This window comes from Bolinopsis microptera, chromosome 10, assembly GCF_026151205.1.
Source record: "Bolinopsis microptera isolate Bmic1 chromosome 10, MBARI_Bmic_1.0, whole genome shotgun sequence".
Classification (NCBI taxonomy): Eukaryota; Metazoa; Ctenophora; class Tentaculata; order Lobata; family Bolinopsidae; genus Bolinopsis; species Bolinopsis microptera.
This window is the reverse complement of record NC_087081.1, coordinates 4,409,616-4,428,387: the sequence shown is the minus strand read 5'-3', so window position 1 is coordinate 4,428,387 and position 18,772 is coordinate 4,409,616. Positions and strand designations below refer to the sequence as shown.

Here is an 18,772-nt window from a genome sequence, read left to right as displayed (position 1 = left end):
AAGCTCTAAGAGTAGAGAGGGAGTACGACTTTCCTCTAAAGCTCTAAGAGTATAGAGGGAGTAAAACTTTCCTCTAAAGCTCTAAGAGTAGAGAGGGAGTAAGACTTTCCTCTAAAGCTCTAAGAGTAGAGAGGGAGTAAAACTTTCCTCTAAAGCTCTAAGAGTAGAGAGGGAGTAAAACTTTCCTCTAAAGCTCTAAGAGTAGAGAGGTAGTACGACTTTCCTCTAAAGCTCTAAGTAGAGAGGGAGTAAAACTTTTCTCTAAAGCTCTAAGTAGAGAGGGAGTAAGACTTTCCTCTAAAGCTCTAAGTAGAGAGGGAGTAAGACTTTTCTCTAAAGCTCTAAGAGTAGAGAGGGAGTAAGACTTTCCTCTAAAGCATTAAGTAGAGACGAAGTAAGACTTTCCTCTAAAGCTCTAAGAGTAGAGAGGGAGTACGACTTTCCTCTAAAGCTCTAAGAGTATAGAGGGAGTAAAACTTTCCTCTAAAGCTCTAAGAGTAGAGAGGGAGTAAGACTTTCCTCTAAAGCTCTAAGAGTAGAGAGGGAGTAAGACTTTCTTTTAAAGCTCTAAGAGTAGAGAGGGAGTAAGACTGTAACGATATAATGACTTAACTTATGTTAAACTTTTCATTTAGATTAAAATTTAAGTGAAGATTTGGCACTATCCGTCACGGAGTAGAGTCCGCGGCGGAGCCGCCGGACTCCGAGCGGACTCCGGCGGAGCCGCCGGACTCCGGCGGTGCTCCGCCAAAATGTATTTACACTGGACTCGAGTACATTTTGGCGGACTCCGAGCGGAGCCGAGCGGACTCCGAGCGGACTTTAAAGTCCGCCGCGGACTCCGAGCGGCTCCGCGGCGGCTCGGCGGAGTGTCCGCCGCGGACTAAGCCACTAGGCGGACTCCGGTCCGCCGCGGACTCCGGCGGAGTGCTTGGCGGACTCCGCCGGCCCTCTCCGCCAGACTTGAATCCGGCGGAGTCCGGCGGAGCTTGGACTCCGCTCGGAGTCCGCCGGACTCCAACAGAGTCCACTGACTTCCGACTTCCGACTTCCAACCCTCGGCTAAATTTGTCACGTGACATACAACATAGCCAATAGCATTTTGCGATATTGTGGTCAGATGAAAAGGTCGCTAGTGATAAACCTTAACCATTACCCTCACAATGTCAATAGTGTACAACTCTAGTCCTAACTTTGACCCTATAATGTATAAACGTTGACCCTAACCCTCCACCAAACCGCCAGCAGCGAAATATCAATGTCATTGACTGGTCACGTGACCAAAACAATTTTTGTCATATTATCTCATATAGGGAAGCGTTTTTAGTTTTACCCTACACGTTGCATGTGGCGTCATTCGGCCGGATCCCAGCAAGCAAAAATACGTCGACCATCACAGGACGACGCCAGCACTCTCTACGCTCGTCGAGCTCCGATCGTCCTGTGACGAAGTAAGGACGAAGCCTGAGGTCCTCAGGTAACATCGACCACCGATTGAAAATTCAGAGATTTTTTGACATAAAGGTCAAATGTAAAACTAAAATCTTGATGTTAATTGATTGACGACGCGACGTCAATTTTTGAGCACAGCGCGAGCGCATGCGGAAAAGGACCGCGTAGCTAGTCAAGATGTTGATAAATATTTGGCTTGTGGCGCGATGTGTTGCTCCTTTTGCTCGAAAAGCCGCGCACCATCAAATATGGCACCTAGGCGAAACTCATTGATCTTTCCAAAAAGGTATAACAAATTTGGTATTGTGAAAATTCTCACAGTCTCTAGAATTAGAAAACAGTGGTACAAAAATTTTTTAAATCCAAGCAACTTTATTTTTATCGTGCACCCCCTATAAGAAGAAACCTAGCCAGAGTGGAAGGCGGCACCCTCATTAAATTTTTGGAGAAAATCGCTCGCGCTCGCCAAAATTTGTTGGACCAGGACGATGTCCTAGCCTGGCAGCTCATTGCGCGTCGCAACGAGCTTCGTTGTTCGTCGACGTGCGACGAGCAACGAGAAAAATTGCGTGGCGCGTCGGGTGGCACATCTTAACGGGTGATACGCGTATAAATTTCGATCGCTGACGTACAGCGAACATCACAGCTGCGAGTGGCGTCAGCTAGTAGGATTTCATCCTACAAGTACAATGCAAGGCACATCGCGTTCATTTAGCTAACCAGGTGCTTTCGCGCCGCTGCGGGCGCGCTTGTTCCACAAGTCATTTCCGGCGGTCGCACGCTACTGCAAGCGAGAGGGCTATACTTAGAGCAACACATCGCGCCACAAGCCAAATATTTATCAACATCTTGACTAGCTACGCGGTCCTTTTCCGCATGCGCTCGCGCTGTGCTCAAAAATTGACGTCGTCAATCAATCAACATCAAGATTTTAGTTTTACATTTGACCTTTATGTCAAAAAATCTTTGAATTTTCAATCGGTGGTCGATGTTACCTGAGGACCTCAGGCTTCGTCCTTACTTCGTCACAGGACGATCAGCTAGAGCTCGAAGAGCGTAGAGAGTGCTGGCTGGCGTCGTCCTGTGATGGTCGACGTATTTTTGCTTGCTCATGCTGGGATCCGGCCGAATGACGCCACATGCAACGTGTAGGGTAAAACTAAAAACGCTTCCCTATATGAGATAATATGACAAAAATTGTTTTGGTCACGTGACCAGTCAATGACATTGATATTTCGCTGCGGACGGTTTGGTGGAGGGTTAGGGTCAACGTCTATACATTATAGGGTCAAAGTTAGGACTAGAGTTGTACACTATTGACATTGTGAGGGTAATGGTTAAGGTTTATCACTAGTGACCTTTTCATCTGACCACAATATTGCAAAATGCTATGTTGTATGTCACGTGACAAATTTAGCCGAGGGTCGGAAGTCGGAGGTCGGAAGTCAGTGGACTCTGTTGGAGTCCGGCGGACTCCGAGCGGAGTCCGCCGAGCTGGCGGACTCCGCCAAGTTCCGCCGGACTCCGCCGGATTCAAGTCTGGCGGAGAGGTCCGGCGGAGTCCGCCAAGCACTCCGCCGGAGTCCGCGGCGGACCGGAGTCCGCCTAGTGGCTTAGTCCGCGGCGGACACTCCGTCGAGCCGCCGCGGAGCCGCTCGGCGGAGCCGCTCGGCGGAGAGCCAAAATGTACTCGAGTCCAGTGTAAATATATTTTGGCGGAGCACCGCCGGAGTCCGCTCGGAGTCCGGCGGCTCCGCCGCGGACTCTACTCCGCGACGGATAGTGCCGAAGATCCGACGGATTTCCCTCAATTTTCATATTTCTAGTAATTGTGATAATGGGAAATATTTCCTTAATAATCTTCAATGACGTGCAAGAGAGCGAAATGACGCGCAAGAGAGCGAAATGGTTCGCTCAAAATTAACCCCCGATCAACCGGCCGAAATGTCCGACTGAACTATAACATAAACTATAAAATTACAAATTCTAGTTTAAGTTAAGTTAAATACCAAAGCTACAAATTTGTCCCACAAAAATTAACCTTCACTAATTTTAAATGATACCAAATATTTATAAGGACACACCAAATTAACAATTAGGAAAACAATAGAATTTACTCGCAGTTAAACTGAATTGGTTGGCCGTGACTTTACAAGCCCGAGCAAGGAAAAGCTCACGGCAGTTAACGAGGTTTTCCGGAATGCTAAAATATGTGCTAGCAGTAGCAGTTTTTGTTTGGCCAAGCGAAGGTGAAGGATGGTCTACTGGTAATGGGTTAAAGAAAGCGTCGTCATGTGTTACCATGGTTACAAAGAAAGCGTCGTTTAATCGGATTTGTGTCAAAGAAAACCTCCAAGTGACGTCAAAAAGGTTTAAGTGGATGTAGTAACTAGTAAAACATGGTTATTCACACACGCGGTAAACTAATTAGTACAACGAGTTGAGCTGTTAGCTGTAGACGAACCTCATTTTGAGAACGCGGTTACGATTTATTTATGAAGGAGCTAAGGAGCAACCTTTCATTCTACCTTACATTCTACAGTTACGGATAGTCGAGAACGGGTTTAAGGCATATTATGACTTGGTGAAGACGGTTTAAGTTTTAACAACGGAATGAAGGCAAGACCAAGTTAACGCCGAGTAAAGAATGATAAGAGATCATGGATTAAGAATGAGCACTCCTTATGAAAATAGTTTTCGTATAATTCTGAAGCACCTTGCCCATTAAATTACTCTAATTCCTTTAATACGATTGATCTCGACCATTCACCTATAACACCTTCGCCGGATTTTAATATTTATGATTATTAAGGTCACTGACTGCTTCTTCAAAATAGCACCTTTCCCAGCAGCCCTTTTATCAATAAGTAAGTAACCTAACGGTTTGATAAATTCCTGGACTATTCCTGACAGAATGCTGCATGCCAGTCACAATTCACATTCCAAATGCTTGCGGAGTGTTTATTCACATTCCAACTTAGCGCCCACGTGATAATCACTCCATCTTAGTCACTGATAGTGATGGTTACACTGATGATTGATAAACTTTCCTAACCTTCATTAGAAAGGTGTGACCTTCACAGAATATCATTCTCTACACAACTTTCAAGCAGCAGCACCAAATGTACGGATGAGCGCCCACGTGTGACTTAGTCAGACCAATGAGAACAAGTCTTTACAGACACGTGACAACCACATGACAACCACGTGACCACCACTTGACAACGAGATGCAGACAAATTGTTCATGTACCGAGGTGGTCAACTGGGTTAGGATTCTGTCGGAAACTGTAGTGGCCAAAAAGAGCTGTACGTGGAAATTCAGGATATATTAAATAAACATGTCACCTGTAATGCTCACATCTGCTCTAGGTCTATGTTCTACTTCCACCTCTTTAGGATATCACCTGACTTTTACTTTTCATACTGTGATCTTTGATTGTTATTAATATTGTGGCATCTTATATAATCGCTGTTTGGTCTTCCGTTTCTTGCATTATAATACTGTTGGCGAATATTTTGGTCAATCTAGTCGCGCATGGGAGCTAAAGTTAACTAACTGTTTAGGCGACGGATATGTTATCGTTTTGTTTTTTCCCACGATTGTTTTGGAAATTAGTTAAAGTCGACTGATTCAGTGCCAAAACTTGTATGGTGGACCTGTCAGCTGACCAGTTTCAGATCAATAAACAATTCATAATGTTTTTATTCTGTGCATGCTTTTTCTTTTTTGGCTTTTTAATCGTTCAGGAAGTGCAAATATGTTCAAACTTAATATCGTTGCTTAGTGCTCTAGATAGATATAGATAACGTTAAGAGAACACGTTAAGAGAACACTTCTCGATTCCAAAATTTAAACCTCCATCAAAAATGTAGACCATCGTCCAAACAACCATGAAGGATTTGTAGTCTAAGTAGGCAATTTCAGAATCCTGGGGAAGCAGTAAGGAAATGAGCATGCACGAATCAACTTCAACTTTGTTGACTTTAGAAGAGCTAGTTCAATTACTAATAACTTGATAACTTGATAACTTGATAGCTAATAAGCAACTTTAATATGATCAGTCTTTTTATTTTTATTAAATACGTTTTATCATCAACCAGACAGGAATTGATTCCAGAAAAGGACCATCCCAACTGAAAATGACGCAGCACGCCTCAACCTACGCCCCAAAATTCCCACGTGACTAAACGTAGCGCCCACGTGACTACACGTATCGCCCACGTGACAAATAGTTAGCATATTTGACTTAACGTCACTTCAACAAGCATCATAATATGTTGAAATATAAATATATGATAGCAGATGTATAGTCCGCCTAGACGACTAGCTCTTGCCGGGACTGGTGTAAAACAGGTCGCCAGTTTTACTACTATTAATCCTCTCTGCTTATCAGTATTTAGTGTGACGTTATTCAGTTGTTATAGTGTTAGATTTATTGTTGGGTTTTGGTTTATAGTTTAATATCCGTCACGCGTGGATGATCACATTTGATATCCGATCAGCTCATTTCATCACAGAGCTGTTTTTGCAAGAGTTTTAATATGTACGATGATGCGTCACGTTTTGGCAGAATTCCAGGCTTTTTAACTCATGTTCATTTGTTTTAGTTACAGATGAAGCAGAATGTCGATGTTTACTACTCTCTTCATAGCAACCGCGTACCTTAGTCTCCGACTCGTTGTTGGTGAGTAATTTACTTTGTTGTTGAGAATTTGCTACCAATATTTATATCGGATAAAAATGTATCGTATTGAGGGCACAATGGCGTTTTTTTGGTGCTGAAACACAAATATAAATCATATCTAGTTTTGAAAACTTGATAGGATTTTTATTTGTAGAGGTCGGAGTTTTCATAAGTTGTTTAATTGTCCTTTCAACTTATAGTTGAAGAATTGAGCCACTCTTCCAATCCACCGATGAAAGCAAATAGTAATGCAAACTTCCCATTCGAACAGTACTCTGCTTAAACCCCTTTCATCACTTAATTTGAGATCACCACTTCACAGGTATCCGACTGTCAGAGTATCCTCCAGAGTTTCTGATCCTCCCCCAAGACAGTGAACTTACTCTCACCTGCCGAGTAGAGGCCTCTTCTACAAACCCCTCCACCGCCCCAGACGCCTCCTCCACCTTCCAAGACTCCACAGCTACAAATCTATCAGAGTTAGATCTTGGTTCCGTTGGTATTCAGTGGTTTTATCAGCAGACTGCAGACGGTCAGGAGTGGTTTCTATTTGAGGTTTGGGTTCTTTTAATTTTCCATCCACTTTTTGTAAAAAAAGTAAAAGTGGGTTCATCTCAATTGATTTTTAACCTTATTTAGATTTTCTAAAATAGAGAAAGCACATCAGCCCAATCACAGCCCAATACATAGCAATTCTATAATTATAATAAAATAATTAGTTTCTAATCGTTATAGACCCGCGTCTTTGCTATCCCTTGCCTTTAATCATTTGAGCATTTGCTTTAGGCCCATTACATGATCGCACGATTTCCGGCCTCTAGTGCATTTGGCTTTTTTTCAACCTTTATAAGTTTATATAACTATATTCTTTCAATATAGAAACAGAAATTTGGCGCCGATAATGATTCTTGTTCAGTTGCTGTATATCAAATATCATTATATCCTTTGCTATAATCTTCATTTCAAGTAGATAATTGCATGATTTGATTTGAAACTTTTACAAAATAGCAAATATACAAATGTACAGCAAGTCGAACAAACATATAAAATGGGCCGAAATGTATAAATGCTATAAAGCGTGGGTCAGTGAAACAAGTACAGAGGACAACTTTCAAAACAGGAGTTTTATGGCCGCCCAAAGTCTCAATAACATCACCTCCACCTAGTAATAAAATTATGAAATATGAAAAGTGTGAAACAATCAAATAATAAAATATTCAAAATATATAGTTGTCTCTTAAATACAGATAACATCTGAAAATTCTTAAAATAATCATCACTCCTTCATATACTGATCAGTGTCCGAGAGTGTAACTCATGATGACTTCTTATCACGGCTACATACCTTCCCGTACCGGATGTAGTGGTCGAGATGAGTCTGTTCCGCCCTCTTCTTCTTCAGGTCAGTGACCAGATGCTTCCTTGTTGCTCGTTCTTCGCTGGATCTGTCTGGACATATCCATACATCTTTGTGCGTCTCCCTCAGTCTCCCTGTTTTCATCAGAATCTGATGAACCGCTGTTGAGCTTGGGACGGTGATCTTGACTGGTCGGATAGCCGTACTACCTGGCCTCTTCCAACCGACTCTAGTCGCTTCGAAGTGAGGTTTCTCCCCGATCTCCTCCAAAACTGCGGTAACTAGCGCTGGAAGCTGTTCTTCCTCCTCTTCTTTCAGCCCAAACACGATCAGGTTCTTGCTCCTGTCCTCCTCTGCAGCCACACTCTTCATCACCTTCTTCAGGATTTTACTGTTACAGACCGTACCACTTGCACTGTTCTGTTGAACAGCTGCACTATAGTTCTGAATCCCTGAATCCACCGTTGTTTGGACTGTCTCCTCAACAGAAGTCTTAAGCAACTGTAGTTGTTCGTCCTTCTGCATTAGCAGCTGGCCCTGCAGTCTGATCACCTTTTCTTTGTCTGCTAGTGCTTCCGTCTTGAAGCACTCGATGATCTCCTTCAAGAGATACATCTGACTACTCTGCCGACGAACAAGGTCCACTGCATCCACAATCCAGCTAGACAGAGTCTGTTTATCCTTAGTTTTGATCTTTTCACGACTTTCGTAGTCAATTTCACGGTAGTCCATATGCAGGTCTTTTTCTAACTGATCGGACCAGCGTGCAACACAGCCTTCCACATCTTCCTGTTGATCATAGTTGAACTCCTTAATCAACTCCTGGGATCGGGTCAAAGTTGGGTCATCCCCCATAGTGTACTTGTATAGTAATGTACAAGTACACACGCAAAGGTAAACTACGCGGTAACAGCAAACTGAACTTATTGCAAATTTACAAAAGATAAGAGAGCTCGATATTTGCAACACAAGCTACACTGATTACACATCCCACATAGTAAACCAATATCATCAAGTATGTAAACCCAAGTATATAAAACTTTTATTAAAAGTCCCGACTTTTATTAAAAGTCGGGACTGAACCCTGACCATGATGACCAAACTGAACCCATTGCTAACCATACTTCTGCTAAGTTCTTAAGTTACTTCTCAATTCTACACGATGTATTAGCATGCTATTACAAACAGAAGGACCCACAATAGTCAGAGATCACACAGGAGATTAAACGTTTCTGTCAAACTTTAACTGTATTAGCTTATTACTATTAGTAGATTGTTATGCCTATGGTTGATTCTGCACACAGATTCACGTGTCTGGTTTTTTATTTTCCGCGTGTGAAGAATTTTAAACGGGCGAAATCGTTTTATTATTATAGTACAATTTTATATCATGTATTCAGACTTCCGCAGAAAAGACTTATAACTAGAAGCACATACAACAGTAGATGTAGCACATACATACAACAATTATTTATTGGTATTTCTTTGTGTAAACTTATAAAGGTGATCATCCATATTCCATATGTGTTATAACCAAGTCATGAGTTAACCTATTTAATTAATGCTTTTCAAACACGTTACAACGAATTCTTCATGTAGTGCATCCTGGGTTGGACAGGATATGCCCGTTTAAGATATTTCCATCACGTTACATTACATAATTCTCTATAAATGTAATATATTTGTAGTGTTGTAATTAGTTTAATGTTACAGTCGGAGGTACTGGAGTACTCGAGCGTACAGACGTCATACGAGGGATTCTACTTCTGCAAAGCTGTTTTAAACGACGAGGAGTTAGTGAGAAGCAATGTCACCCGGCTTAAGATTGCATGTAAGTAACATACTATCAGAATTACTAGTTACCATAGTTACACTACTAGTTACCACAGTAAGTAACATACTATCAGAATTGATGCGTATCATGTCAAAATCTAGGTCATAGGATCCAAACGCTGATTGTAAATCACACAAGAGCCGGAGCCTGGGAACCTCAGCTATATTTCACAAGTCTTCATCATAGTACCACTCTCATTATAGTTCCTCCCTTCTAATTCTCCTTGAAGCGTCCACTCACCCCCTCCCTCATTTCACTTGACACTAGCCATCATCTCCAAATAGATAACTCTGGCAACCTTCTTCAGGATTGCCATACCCCAGAGGCAGGCAGAGCCTCATGTTATTCTTTCGTGGGCTATCTTATCGGTCCAGCCTCTCTTAAAAAAGAAAAAGGTCCACCCTTATAGGTCCACTCCCATCATAACACCCTCCTGTCACTCAGCATTTACCACTGTAAAGTAGAAATGTTTAAGGTCATAAACATTAAACAAACTGACCCTGTCTCACTAAAATCAACCAAAATATATACATGATTAAAGGAATGTAAAATAAAACTTATTTCGTCATTGATTGATCTCTACCCCAGATCTAAAGGATCGCTTTCTGAAAGTACCAGGACAAGTGTACACTGTGGAGGGCAGCACTGTAGAGTTCGAGTGCACACCTCCTGCTAGCTACCCACCAGCCAATGTTACCTGGCATAAGGACACCAAGCCTGTGAGTGTGTATTATTTGGTTGGGATATTAAAGTGGTGTCTGATAGTATACAAGTATACAGCTGTATACAGTATAAGTTTTGAGGCAATTCCCACTGTTCACTCAATTTTTCCCCCTACTCTTGCCGAAGGCAAAAAGATCGGAGGAAATAAGTAATCGGGTTTGGATATATGAGGTGATCCGATGGCGCTACGTTGATGACAAAAGTCTGCTCCTTCGCAATATAGACCACTCCCCTATAATTATTAATTATGTGTATAGGAAGCGTTTGTTATTTTCCGCAATTTTCTGGATTCATTTATTGTTGATGCGCGGCGCTAAATTGGTCAAACAAATCGTCAATTTTTACCATGCGTAAATCCAACTCATTTATTAAAAAACATAGTATGTAAATATGGTAAATATGTTCAATGTTGCACACTTTTCAAGAATTAATGGTACAAGTACATCGTAGGGAAAATTCATCGTGCGTAGTTTAACCGCGGGCGTCTAACCTAATTTTCTCTTTCAGATATCAAACTCCCGATCGTACATGGGATCAAACTATACGCTAGTAATAGTAGGTACGTTAACAATAACTTATCAAAAACAATTAGATAATTATCATATTGAATTGTTTTTTGATTAATGATTTAGTTTTGGCTGTGACAAATGCCAAATATTTCACCTTTTTGATGAATCTTTTTCACTGACTAACAGACATGACCTTCCCAGGAACACTGCCTGAAGATAGCGGTAATTACCAGTGTATTGCTGACAACTCTATCACAAATGAAACAAGGACTAGTCTAGAGGGAGAACTTTATGTTACACAAAGGATTGACAGTGAGTTTTCAATACTTAACGTGATATGGCAAAGATTTTACTCCTGTTCACATTTTTAAAGAATAAGATATTGTACATCCCAACTTTTAATTCCGACAAAAAAAGTAAATAACGTATTTCTTCAGGTGACGTTGACGATGACTCAGAGAAGCCTTCGCCCTCAATAGCTTCATATTATACAACAGTAAAAGAGGGAGAATCGGCTAGTTTACTTTGTGCCTTCCAAGGGGTCCCTTATCCCACCTACAGGTTAGAGAGTTTATAAACTCTACATAGTTTACTTTGTGCCTTCCAAGGGGTCCCTTATCCCACCTACAGGTTAGAGAGTTTATAAACTCTACATAGTTTACTTTGTGCCTTCCAAGGGGTCCCTTATCCCACCTACAGGTTAGAGAGTTTATAAACTCTACATAGTTTACTTTGTGCCTTCCAAGGGGTCCCTTATCCCACCTACAGGTTAGAGAGTTTATAAACTCTACATAGTTTACTTTGTGCCTTCCAAGGGGTCCCTTATCCCACCTACAGGTTAGAGAGTTTATAAACTCTACATAGTTTACTTTGTGCCTTCCAAGGGGTCCCTTATCCCACCTACAGGTTAGAGACAGTTTATAAACTCTACATAGTTTCTATATATAAGGTGTTTTTATACGTTTTATAATACAGACTAACCTTATGTAAACTGTTAAGCAAACACAAATTTTATCCTCGGGTTTCTGCAGGTGGTACTTTTCTAATAAAACAGAGATCTCTGATGTCAACACCACTTTCTCTTACCAGTACGAAAAACAGGTAAACACAAAATCCAGTTTTGAAGAGTTATTACACTATGTTATGATAGAAATGATCACGAATAATCATGGCTAAAGGACGATCTTCCAGGTGATATAATTATTACTAAAGGTCCCCATATTCCAGGTGCTGCAGATGAACAGTGTAACCCGGGACCTAGCCGGCTTGTTTCTGTGTCAGGGAACTAACGTAGCAGGATCTAGTGTCATCAACATAACCCTCTTTGTGGACTACTCAGGTGGGTTATACTATCACTGGTATCATTTTGAAAACTCATATATTCATTAACTTTAAGTTTACTTGTGGACATTATTGTTTCATAGCTTTTAAAGATTTTCTAATTATATTAAATTTCAGAGGAGCTAGGATTTGCTGAAGATTTAGCGGAGGAGATGGTTTTTACACAGGGCAAGGGAAAAACAACAGAGATAATTTGCAAGGGGGAGGGTACTCCTCCGCTTGATATCAGGTATCATCTACAGAATAATAAACATGATTGTAAACTTGAATTCTTACGAGTTCTTTACACATTCCAGCTCGAATTTTTCAACAAACGACTCCACACTCCACAGTCACCATTATATAGAAATAAAATCATAACTTCACCTGGAAAAACCCCCAGATGGTACGGAGAGGATAACACCCTCTTGAGCTCGGACCCCATCCTACAAATAGACCTGAGTGAGTTACAGAACATGTCAGCTACGTGTGTCGTAGAGAACAAGAACGGGACTGTCAGGCAGAGCACCAGGGTTACGGTACTTGGTAAGTTAGTGTACTTATTATTTGCATGTATTGGGTAAGTTAGTGTGAAGTACTTATTATTTACCCAATTTGTTACAATACAATGAGTTAAAAATTCATACCAGCAGTCCGCATTTTGGAACTACTCGCATGATTCTCGGTTTAAAATCGTTTTCTTACAAAAATGCATTAAATGTATTTTACGTCACCACGTACTGATTAATGATTTAAAAAACTGACGACAAATTCAATATGATGCATGACATAAACGCACTATATCCTAAAACAACACAAATGCTTCCAACACAATGTATTTCTCAGCTGACGAAGACACCACGGATCCTACAAAAGGAGTGGTAGCTACGGTGGAGTGTTACGGAGATAGGATGGTACTGTCTCTGACTGAGAGGAGGAACGTTGCTATATTCCACTTGTTTGATAGTGGTAAGTAAAGGTTTGGGACCAAAATTGTAGTGTACACATCAGTGGTGTAACGTTGCCTGTTGCCCCCCCCCCCCCCCCCCCCCCCCCCCCCCCCTTTTGGCGCCCTCTCTAAAATTGAACAAATTAGGTGATTTTAAGATGGCGCCCCCGCACAGCGGGGTCAGCGGAGCCCTTCGTTACGCCACTGAATACATTGCTAAAGTATCAGTGCGAATCTAACTCATTACCTCCAAAAGCACAATTTTTGAATGATGAACGATAAACCAATAAAAATAAAGATATTTCAAAAATTAAATTTCAGAGTGCGAGTTTCTGGGGGAGTCCCAAGAAATCGTAACACCTTTAGAAAGGTGTGGAACAAAAGCTTACTACAACGACTCTCACATTATTTATAAAAACCAGGTTTGTAAAGCTTTTAAATTTAATCTGTTGTCAAGTTTCACTGCCCATGAAATAACCATTGAGACGTGAATTATAAGAGTGGGCCGAATTCAGATTGAAAAGTAGTTCTACAAAGTCTGCCCACATAACGATACGATCCAAGATATTAGTAATATTAGTGATATCAGTAATATTACCCTAAACATACTTAACACTTAACCCGTAGAGGGGACATACATAGGTTGGAATGGTTTTGTGCACCACGAGGAGAGAGAGAGAGAGAGAGAGAGAGAGAGAGAGAGAGAGAGAGAGAGAGAGAGAGAGAGAGAGAGAGAGAGAGAGAGAGAGAGAGAGAGAGAGAGAGAGAGAGAGAGAGAGAGAGAGAGAGAGAGAGAGAGAGAGAGAGAGAGAGAGAGAGAGAGAGAGAGAGAGAGAGAGAGAGAGAGAGAGAGAGAGAGAGAGAGAGAGAGAGAGAGAGAGAGAGAGAGAGAGAGAGAGAGAGAGAGAGAGAGAGAGAGAGAGAGAGAGAGAGAGAGAGAGAGAGAGAGAGAGAGAGAGAGAGAGAGAGAGAGAGAGAGAGAGAGAGAGAGAGAGAGAGAGAGAGAGAGAGAGAGAGAGAGAGAGAGAGAGAGAGAGAGAGAGAGAGAGAGAGAGAGAGAGAGAGAGAGAGAAGAGAGAGAGAGAGAGAGAGAGAGAGAGAGAAGAGAGAGAGAGAGAGAGAGAGAGAGAGAGAGAGAGAGAGAGAGAGAGAGAGAGAGATAGAGAGTTGTTATGGGTGGTTAGGATCAGTAGGTGGAGTGTTTGGTTGGAGCCTTCTGTTTTGCTGTATTACATTTCAGCTACTCCGCAGTTTATTGACTGTGTCTCAACTCAACAGGTAACAGGGGTGGCTAACGGTGGGGTTATATTTTATTTTAGCTACTCCGCAGTTTATTAACTGTGTCTCAACTCAACAGGTAACAGGGGTGGCTAACGGTGGGGTTATACTTTATTTTAGCTACTCCGCAGTTTATTAACTGTGTCTCAACTCAACAGGTAACAGGGGTGGCTAACGGTGGGGTTGAAAGTGGTAGTCTGATTAGCAGAGGAGATAACTTTCACATTACCTTCGAGTGTGCTTATAAGAGGACAGGTATAGGAGCCAATTTGCAAAAAATCTTCCTTTTTTCTTTCTTTCAAAAGAATACACCATGTTTGTAAGTTGCCTAGCTTATCTAAATGAATAAAATGGTCTAGTCATCGAAATTACAAACACAATGTTTGTAAGGTGTCTCGTTTACCCAAACATTCACTTGACAGTCGAAAAATTGTCTAGTCGTCAAAATTTAGACGCACGATAACCAAACGAACCTTTTATACACAGGTTTTCTAATTTCTAATTTCTAATTTCTAATTTCTAATTTCTGCACAGGGAACACGGACAACGTAGCTTGGGAAGCAAGGGGTCAGATCACTGTAGACATTAAAGGAGCTGGCTCCTTCACATTCGTTCTGGATCTGTACGAGAGTTCTAACTTTACTATGAAGAGGGACAGTAGTCAGTATCCTGTAAGATTGTCAGTTCAAGATGACATATATTTAGAGGTACAGTTCAGATAAATTTTCTCTTTCTCTTTCTCTTTCTCTTTCTCTTTCTCTTTCTCTTTCTCTTTCTCTTTCTCTTTCTCTTTCTCTTTCTCTTTCTCTTTCTCTTTCTCTTTCTCTTTCTCTTTCTCTTTCTCTTTCTCTTTCTCTTTCTCTTTCTCTTTCTCTTTCTCTTTCTCTTTCTCTTTCTCTTTCTCTTTCTCTTTCTCTTTCTCTTTCTCTTTCTTTTTAAGCTGGATAGTTTGCAATTTTCATACCTGGAAGTAGAATGCTTTAAAAGGTCAGCTGACATTAAATTCATACATCGTTTCGTTTGAGTAGGAACAATAACAAATGATTAATTGATTTATTGATTGAACTCGACATTTCCAGGTAGCATTGATATCTCCGGACGAAAATCTTTCTCTGCAGATAGCAGATATTAGAGCTAGTGATAGCCCGAGTGGCAGTGGAGGTTCCTTCGCCTACAGCCTTGTAGAAAATGGGTGAGTACCCCTGGTAACCATGACAACCACCCTGGTAACCATGACAACAGATCGCTGTTTAAACAAGTTTAAGCAAAAGTTCGTCAAAAACATAAAAGTTTCATCGTACAAAAATTCATTATTTTTCCTGTCACCAGTGTATGGTATTTTCAAGTACATTTCTTTCCCAGGTGTATAGTAGATTCTACCTTCAAGTATATCGAAACAAATAACCTAAAGAAGAGACGATTCACGTTGAAAGCCTTCCATTTTATGAGTAGTCAGTCAGTAGTGTATCTTCACGCCTTCGTAAAAATATGCAACAAATCTAGCAACAGGTACACGAAATATCAAACAAATCTATCAGGGCTCGAAAATGATTATAATAATTTTACTGATATATTATTAGTTGTCATTCAATCCCTAATGTCTTTCAGCTGTTCTGATATCTGTATAACAGACAGAATCACTAATCTCTTTACAGCTGTTCTGATATCTGTATAACAGACAGAATCACTAATCTCTTTACAGCTGTTCTGATATCTGTATAACAGACAGAATACAGAGAAGGTCACTGGATGAAGCTGCAGAAGAGGGAGTTAAAGAGTACCACATATTTCAAGGACCCTTTGTTACTTTTGATTCGTCACGATTGACAGGTAAAAACCAATCATTACGATTGACAGGTAAGAACAAATCATTTTCTCTGTTTCTTTTTCATTTTTTAGATGTTTTGAATAAGTGATAACGGCAGTATTATATTATGTATGTATTACATAATATTATACATAAAAAGATTATGTATGCAATAGATATTGAATATAAGGCTCATTCAGGATATCACTGGGTTTTGAAGGCATGCTTTAACAATCTACACATTTTTCAGTTGTGTCAGGTGCCGGCAGATTAGTTCTAAGCTTGCCATTCCTATTTCTACTTATCCTAACATCATAGTCAATAGTAATCCAATGGATTTATCTAATGCCTGCTGGGGTTGAAGCACTGAATTACAAAAAGTTATTCCCGACGAGTTGGAGCTATAGCTGAAGGTAACTATGGTAACTAGTAGTGTAACTGAAGGGCGAAGTAATTTTAATCTATGCGGAGCGAACGAACGATTTCAGACACTTGTTGGTATGGGAGAAATATGCGAACAATTTTAACTGTTTTTATGTTTTATGTTTATCTGCAACAGTTTCATAAAATCCTACACAAAGAACATTGGTTCACGATAAAAAAGCTATACGAAGTCGACTGAAAAGTGTTCAACAATCTAACAATTATTTGTCATTATACAGGCCTCTACAATTTTTATTCTGGCGACCTCTAAAAACTATTTCTGAAAGTTTTCCCGATCTCATTATCTCAAGTGACCTTTATGATTGACAATAGGTTAGATAACCATGAATTAGGAGGGTGACTTAGCTTTTCACTTCAATGACTGAACAGAACTTTCTAAATAATAACTTCCGAGCATGCGTTACAATACTTTATGTATCAAAATTGCGAATTTTCGCCCTTCCCTTTGGGGTCGTTCACATATTACGTAATCAATATTTTAGCAATTTTTACCCCCCTCCCCCCTCCCTAATCAACCGTAATACTTTGGGAACCCCCTCCCCCCTCGGCTGATTACGTAATATGTGAACGACCCCTTTAGAAAAGAAAGGTTATGTCACCTCTATTTCATGGTTAACGTAATCTATTGATTTGTTATATTCCATCGTTAATCCACGAATCAGATAGAGAGTTTTAATTCTATTTTATATTGGCGGTTTATTATTATATTCAATAATTGTTAAATTATTTTTAATTATTTTGATTTTATATAACTTAAATAAATCAAGTTGTTTTCATACTTCTCGCATTCCTGATAAAAATTGACTTAACGTTAAAATTCTAAATCTCGAATATTACATTAAAGTGTTATTGAATGAGTGATCAATGATCATGATAAATATGCATTACAAATTTAAATCTAGAACACACATTATAAGCAGCATATTTGATATTAGTATTACTATATTATTATATATCATATATTATTATATTATATTATATATTATAGTATTACTATCAGTTTATCGTCATATCCCACACTTTAATAGCACTACAATTGCTTGCTACCTGTGGATTACAACTCTACAATTAACGAAAACACAGTAACCTCCGTCAGTATCGTGCTTACGTTGAAGTCCAATTAACAATTCTCTTAGTAATCCAGCACTATATTGATTGTATACATCTTAAATATCAATCGATTTCAAATCTTAAGTACACACAATTCTGCACAATATTGAATGTTAACATATTTCTTATTCGTCGATTCAAAAAATCTATATGAAGTTAAAGAAGCGGATTTGGGAGACTAGTCATTCACGATGCTATATAAGTATAATATATTAAAGTCATTATTGTAACGGTTTATTAGAACCAGACAGAAACAAAGTGTGAAGGGCCTGAACGGAACCCTTCGGTTTCAGTTCCTTGTTTAACACTGCCGTACAGCAAGGACATTCACCGAGTTCGCCAAGGCTTGGCACATAGCTCACTCCACAAGATGCTCTGTCGAATGTTGATTATATACCGAGAATCTACAGGAAATATTTCCTTGTAGGTTTAGAGGGTGATCTGTGAACCTCATTCACAACTTATAGGAATTAGAATTCCTATACTATTCCTATATGATGGTTACCAGGCCGAGGGTGGTTGTCATGGTTACCAGCCACTCTTCATTCCAACCTGTACAGTTGATCGAGATGATGAAAGAAGGAGTGCGGTTGTGGAACACAACAAGAAAATTAAAAATGATCTTGTGCGAGGGTAGGGACCCAGATGTCGTTGCAAACCCAAATTAACTTTAAGGAGGCTTCTCATGAATCTCATCAGTAGCTGCACCTCCTTACTCGGTTTCTGAACTGAAATTATATGGGCTTCCAGGTGAACAGACCATCCTTCTAGAAACAGGAGGGCAGCAGTTAGCAGCAGTTAGCAGCAGTGAGCAGTTGCAGTTAGCAGCAGTTAGCAGCTGCAGTGAGCAGCAGTTAGCAGCAGTGAGCAGCAGTTAGCAGCAGTGAGCAGCAGTTAGCAGCAGTGAGCAGCAGTTAGCAGCAGTTAGCAGCAGTTAGCAGCAGTTAGAAGCTGCAGTTAGCAGCAGTGAGCAGCAGTTAGCAGCTGCAGTTAGCAGCAGTTAACAGCAGTTAGCAGCAGTAAGCAAAAGTTAGCAGCAGTGAGCAGCAGTTAGCAGCAGTTAACAGCAGTTAGCAGCAGTTAGCAGCAGTTAGCAGCAGTTAACAGCAGCTAGCAGCAGTTAACAGCAGTTAGCAGCAGTTATCAGCAATTAGCAGCAGTTAGCAGCTGCAGTTAGCAGCAGTGAGCAGCAGTTAGCAGCAGTTAGCAGCAGTTAACAGCAGTGAGCAGCAGTAAGCAGCAGTGAGCAGCAGTTAGCAGCAGTGAGCAGCAGTTAGCAGCTGCAATTAGCAGCAGTTAACA

General features: G+C 40.5%; 1 protein-coding gene and 1 long non-coding RNA gene across 2 annotated transcripts; both read left to right on the top strand.

Annotated features, from left to right (window-relative positions):
• Window positions 1–5,457: 5,457 nt before the first annotated feature.
• Window positions 5,458–15,305, top strand: LOC134822248 (hemicentin-1-like). The gene is made up of 17 exons (XM_063833156.1): window positions 5,458–6,139; window positions 6,462–6,694; window positions 9,210–9,327; window positions 9,919–10,049; window positions 10,561–10,612; window positions 10,764–10,874; window positions 11,000–11,123; window positions 11,594–11,663; window positions 11,790–11,901; window positions 12,021–12,132; window positions 12,286–12,428; window positions 12,729–12,851; window positions 13,153–13,253; window positions 14,110–14,133; window positions 14,268–14,364; window positions 14,644–14,780; window positions 15,189–15,305. Exons 1-17 carry the CDS (start codon window positions 6,079–6,081, stop codon window positions 15,303–15,305), a joined length of 1,866 nt encoding a protein of 621 aa, XP_063689226.1. The 5' UTR covers window positions 5,458–6,078.
• A 287-nt stretch (window positions 15,306–15,592) lies between these two features.
• Window positions 15,593–16,803, top strand: LOC134822324 (uncharacterized). Its single transcript, XR_010161168.1, has 3 exons — window positions 15,593–15,618; window positions 15,812–15,939; window positions 16,167–16,803. It is a non-coding gene; the product is annotated as an uncharacterized LOC134822324 (long non-coding RNA).
• Window positions 16,804–18,772: the final 1,969 nt, after the last annotated feature.

Coding starts and splice junctions, on each gene's coding strand:
- LOC134822248 (XM_063833156.1), top strand. CDS start 6,079: ATGTCGATGTTTACTACTCTCTTCATAGCAACCGCGTACCTTAGTCTC. Junction 14,134..14,267: donor CAGGGGTGGCTAACGGTGGG/GTTATATTTTAT, acceptor TCAACTCAACAG/GTAACAGGGGTGGCTAACGG. Junction 14,365..14,643: donor GTGTGCTTATAAGAGGACAG/GTATAGGAGCCA, acceptor ATTTCTGCACAG/GGAACACGGACAACGTAGCT.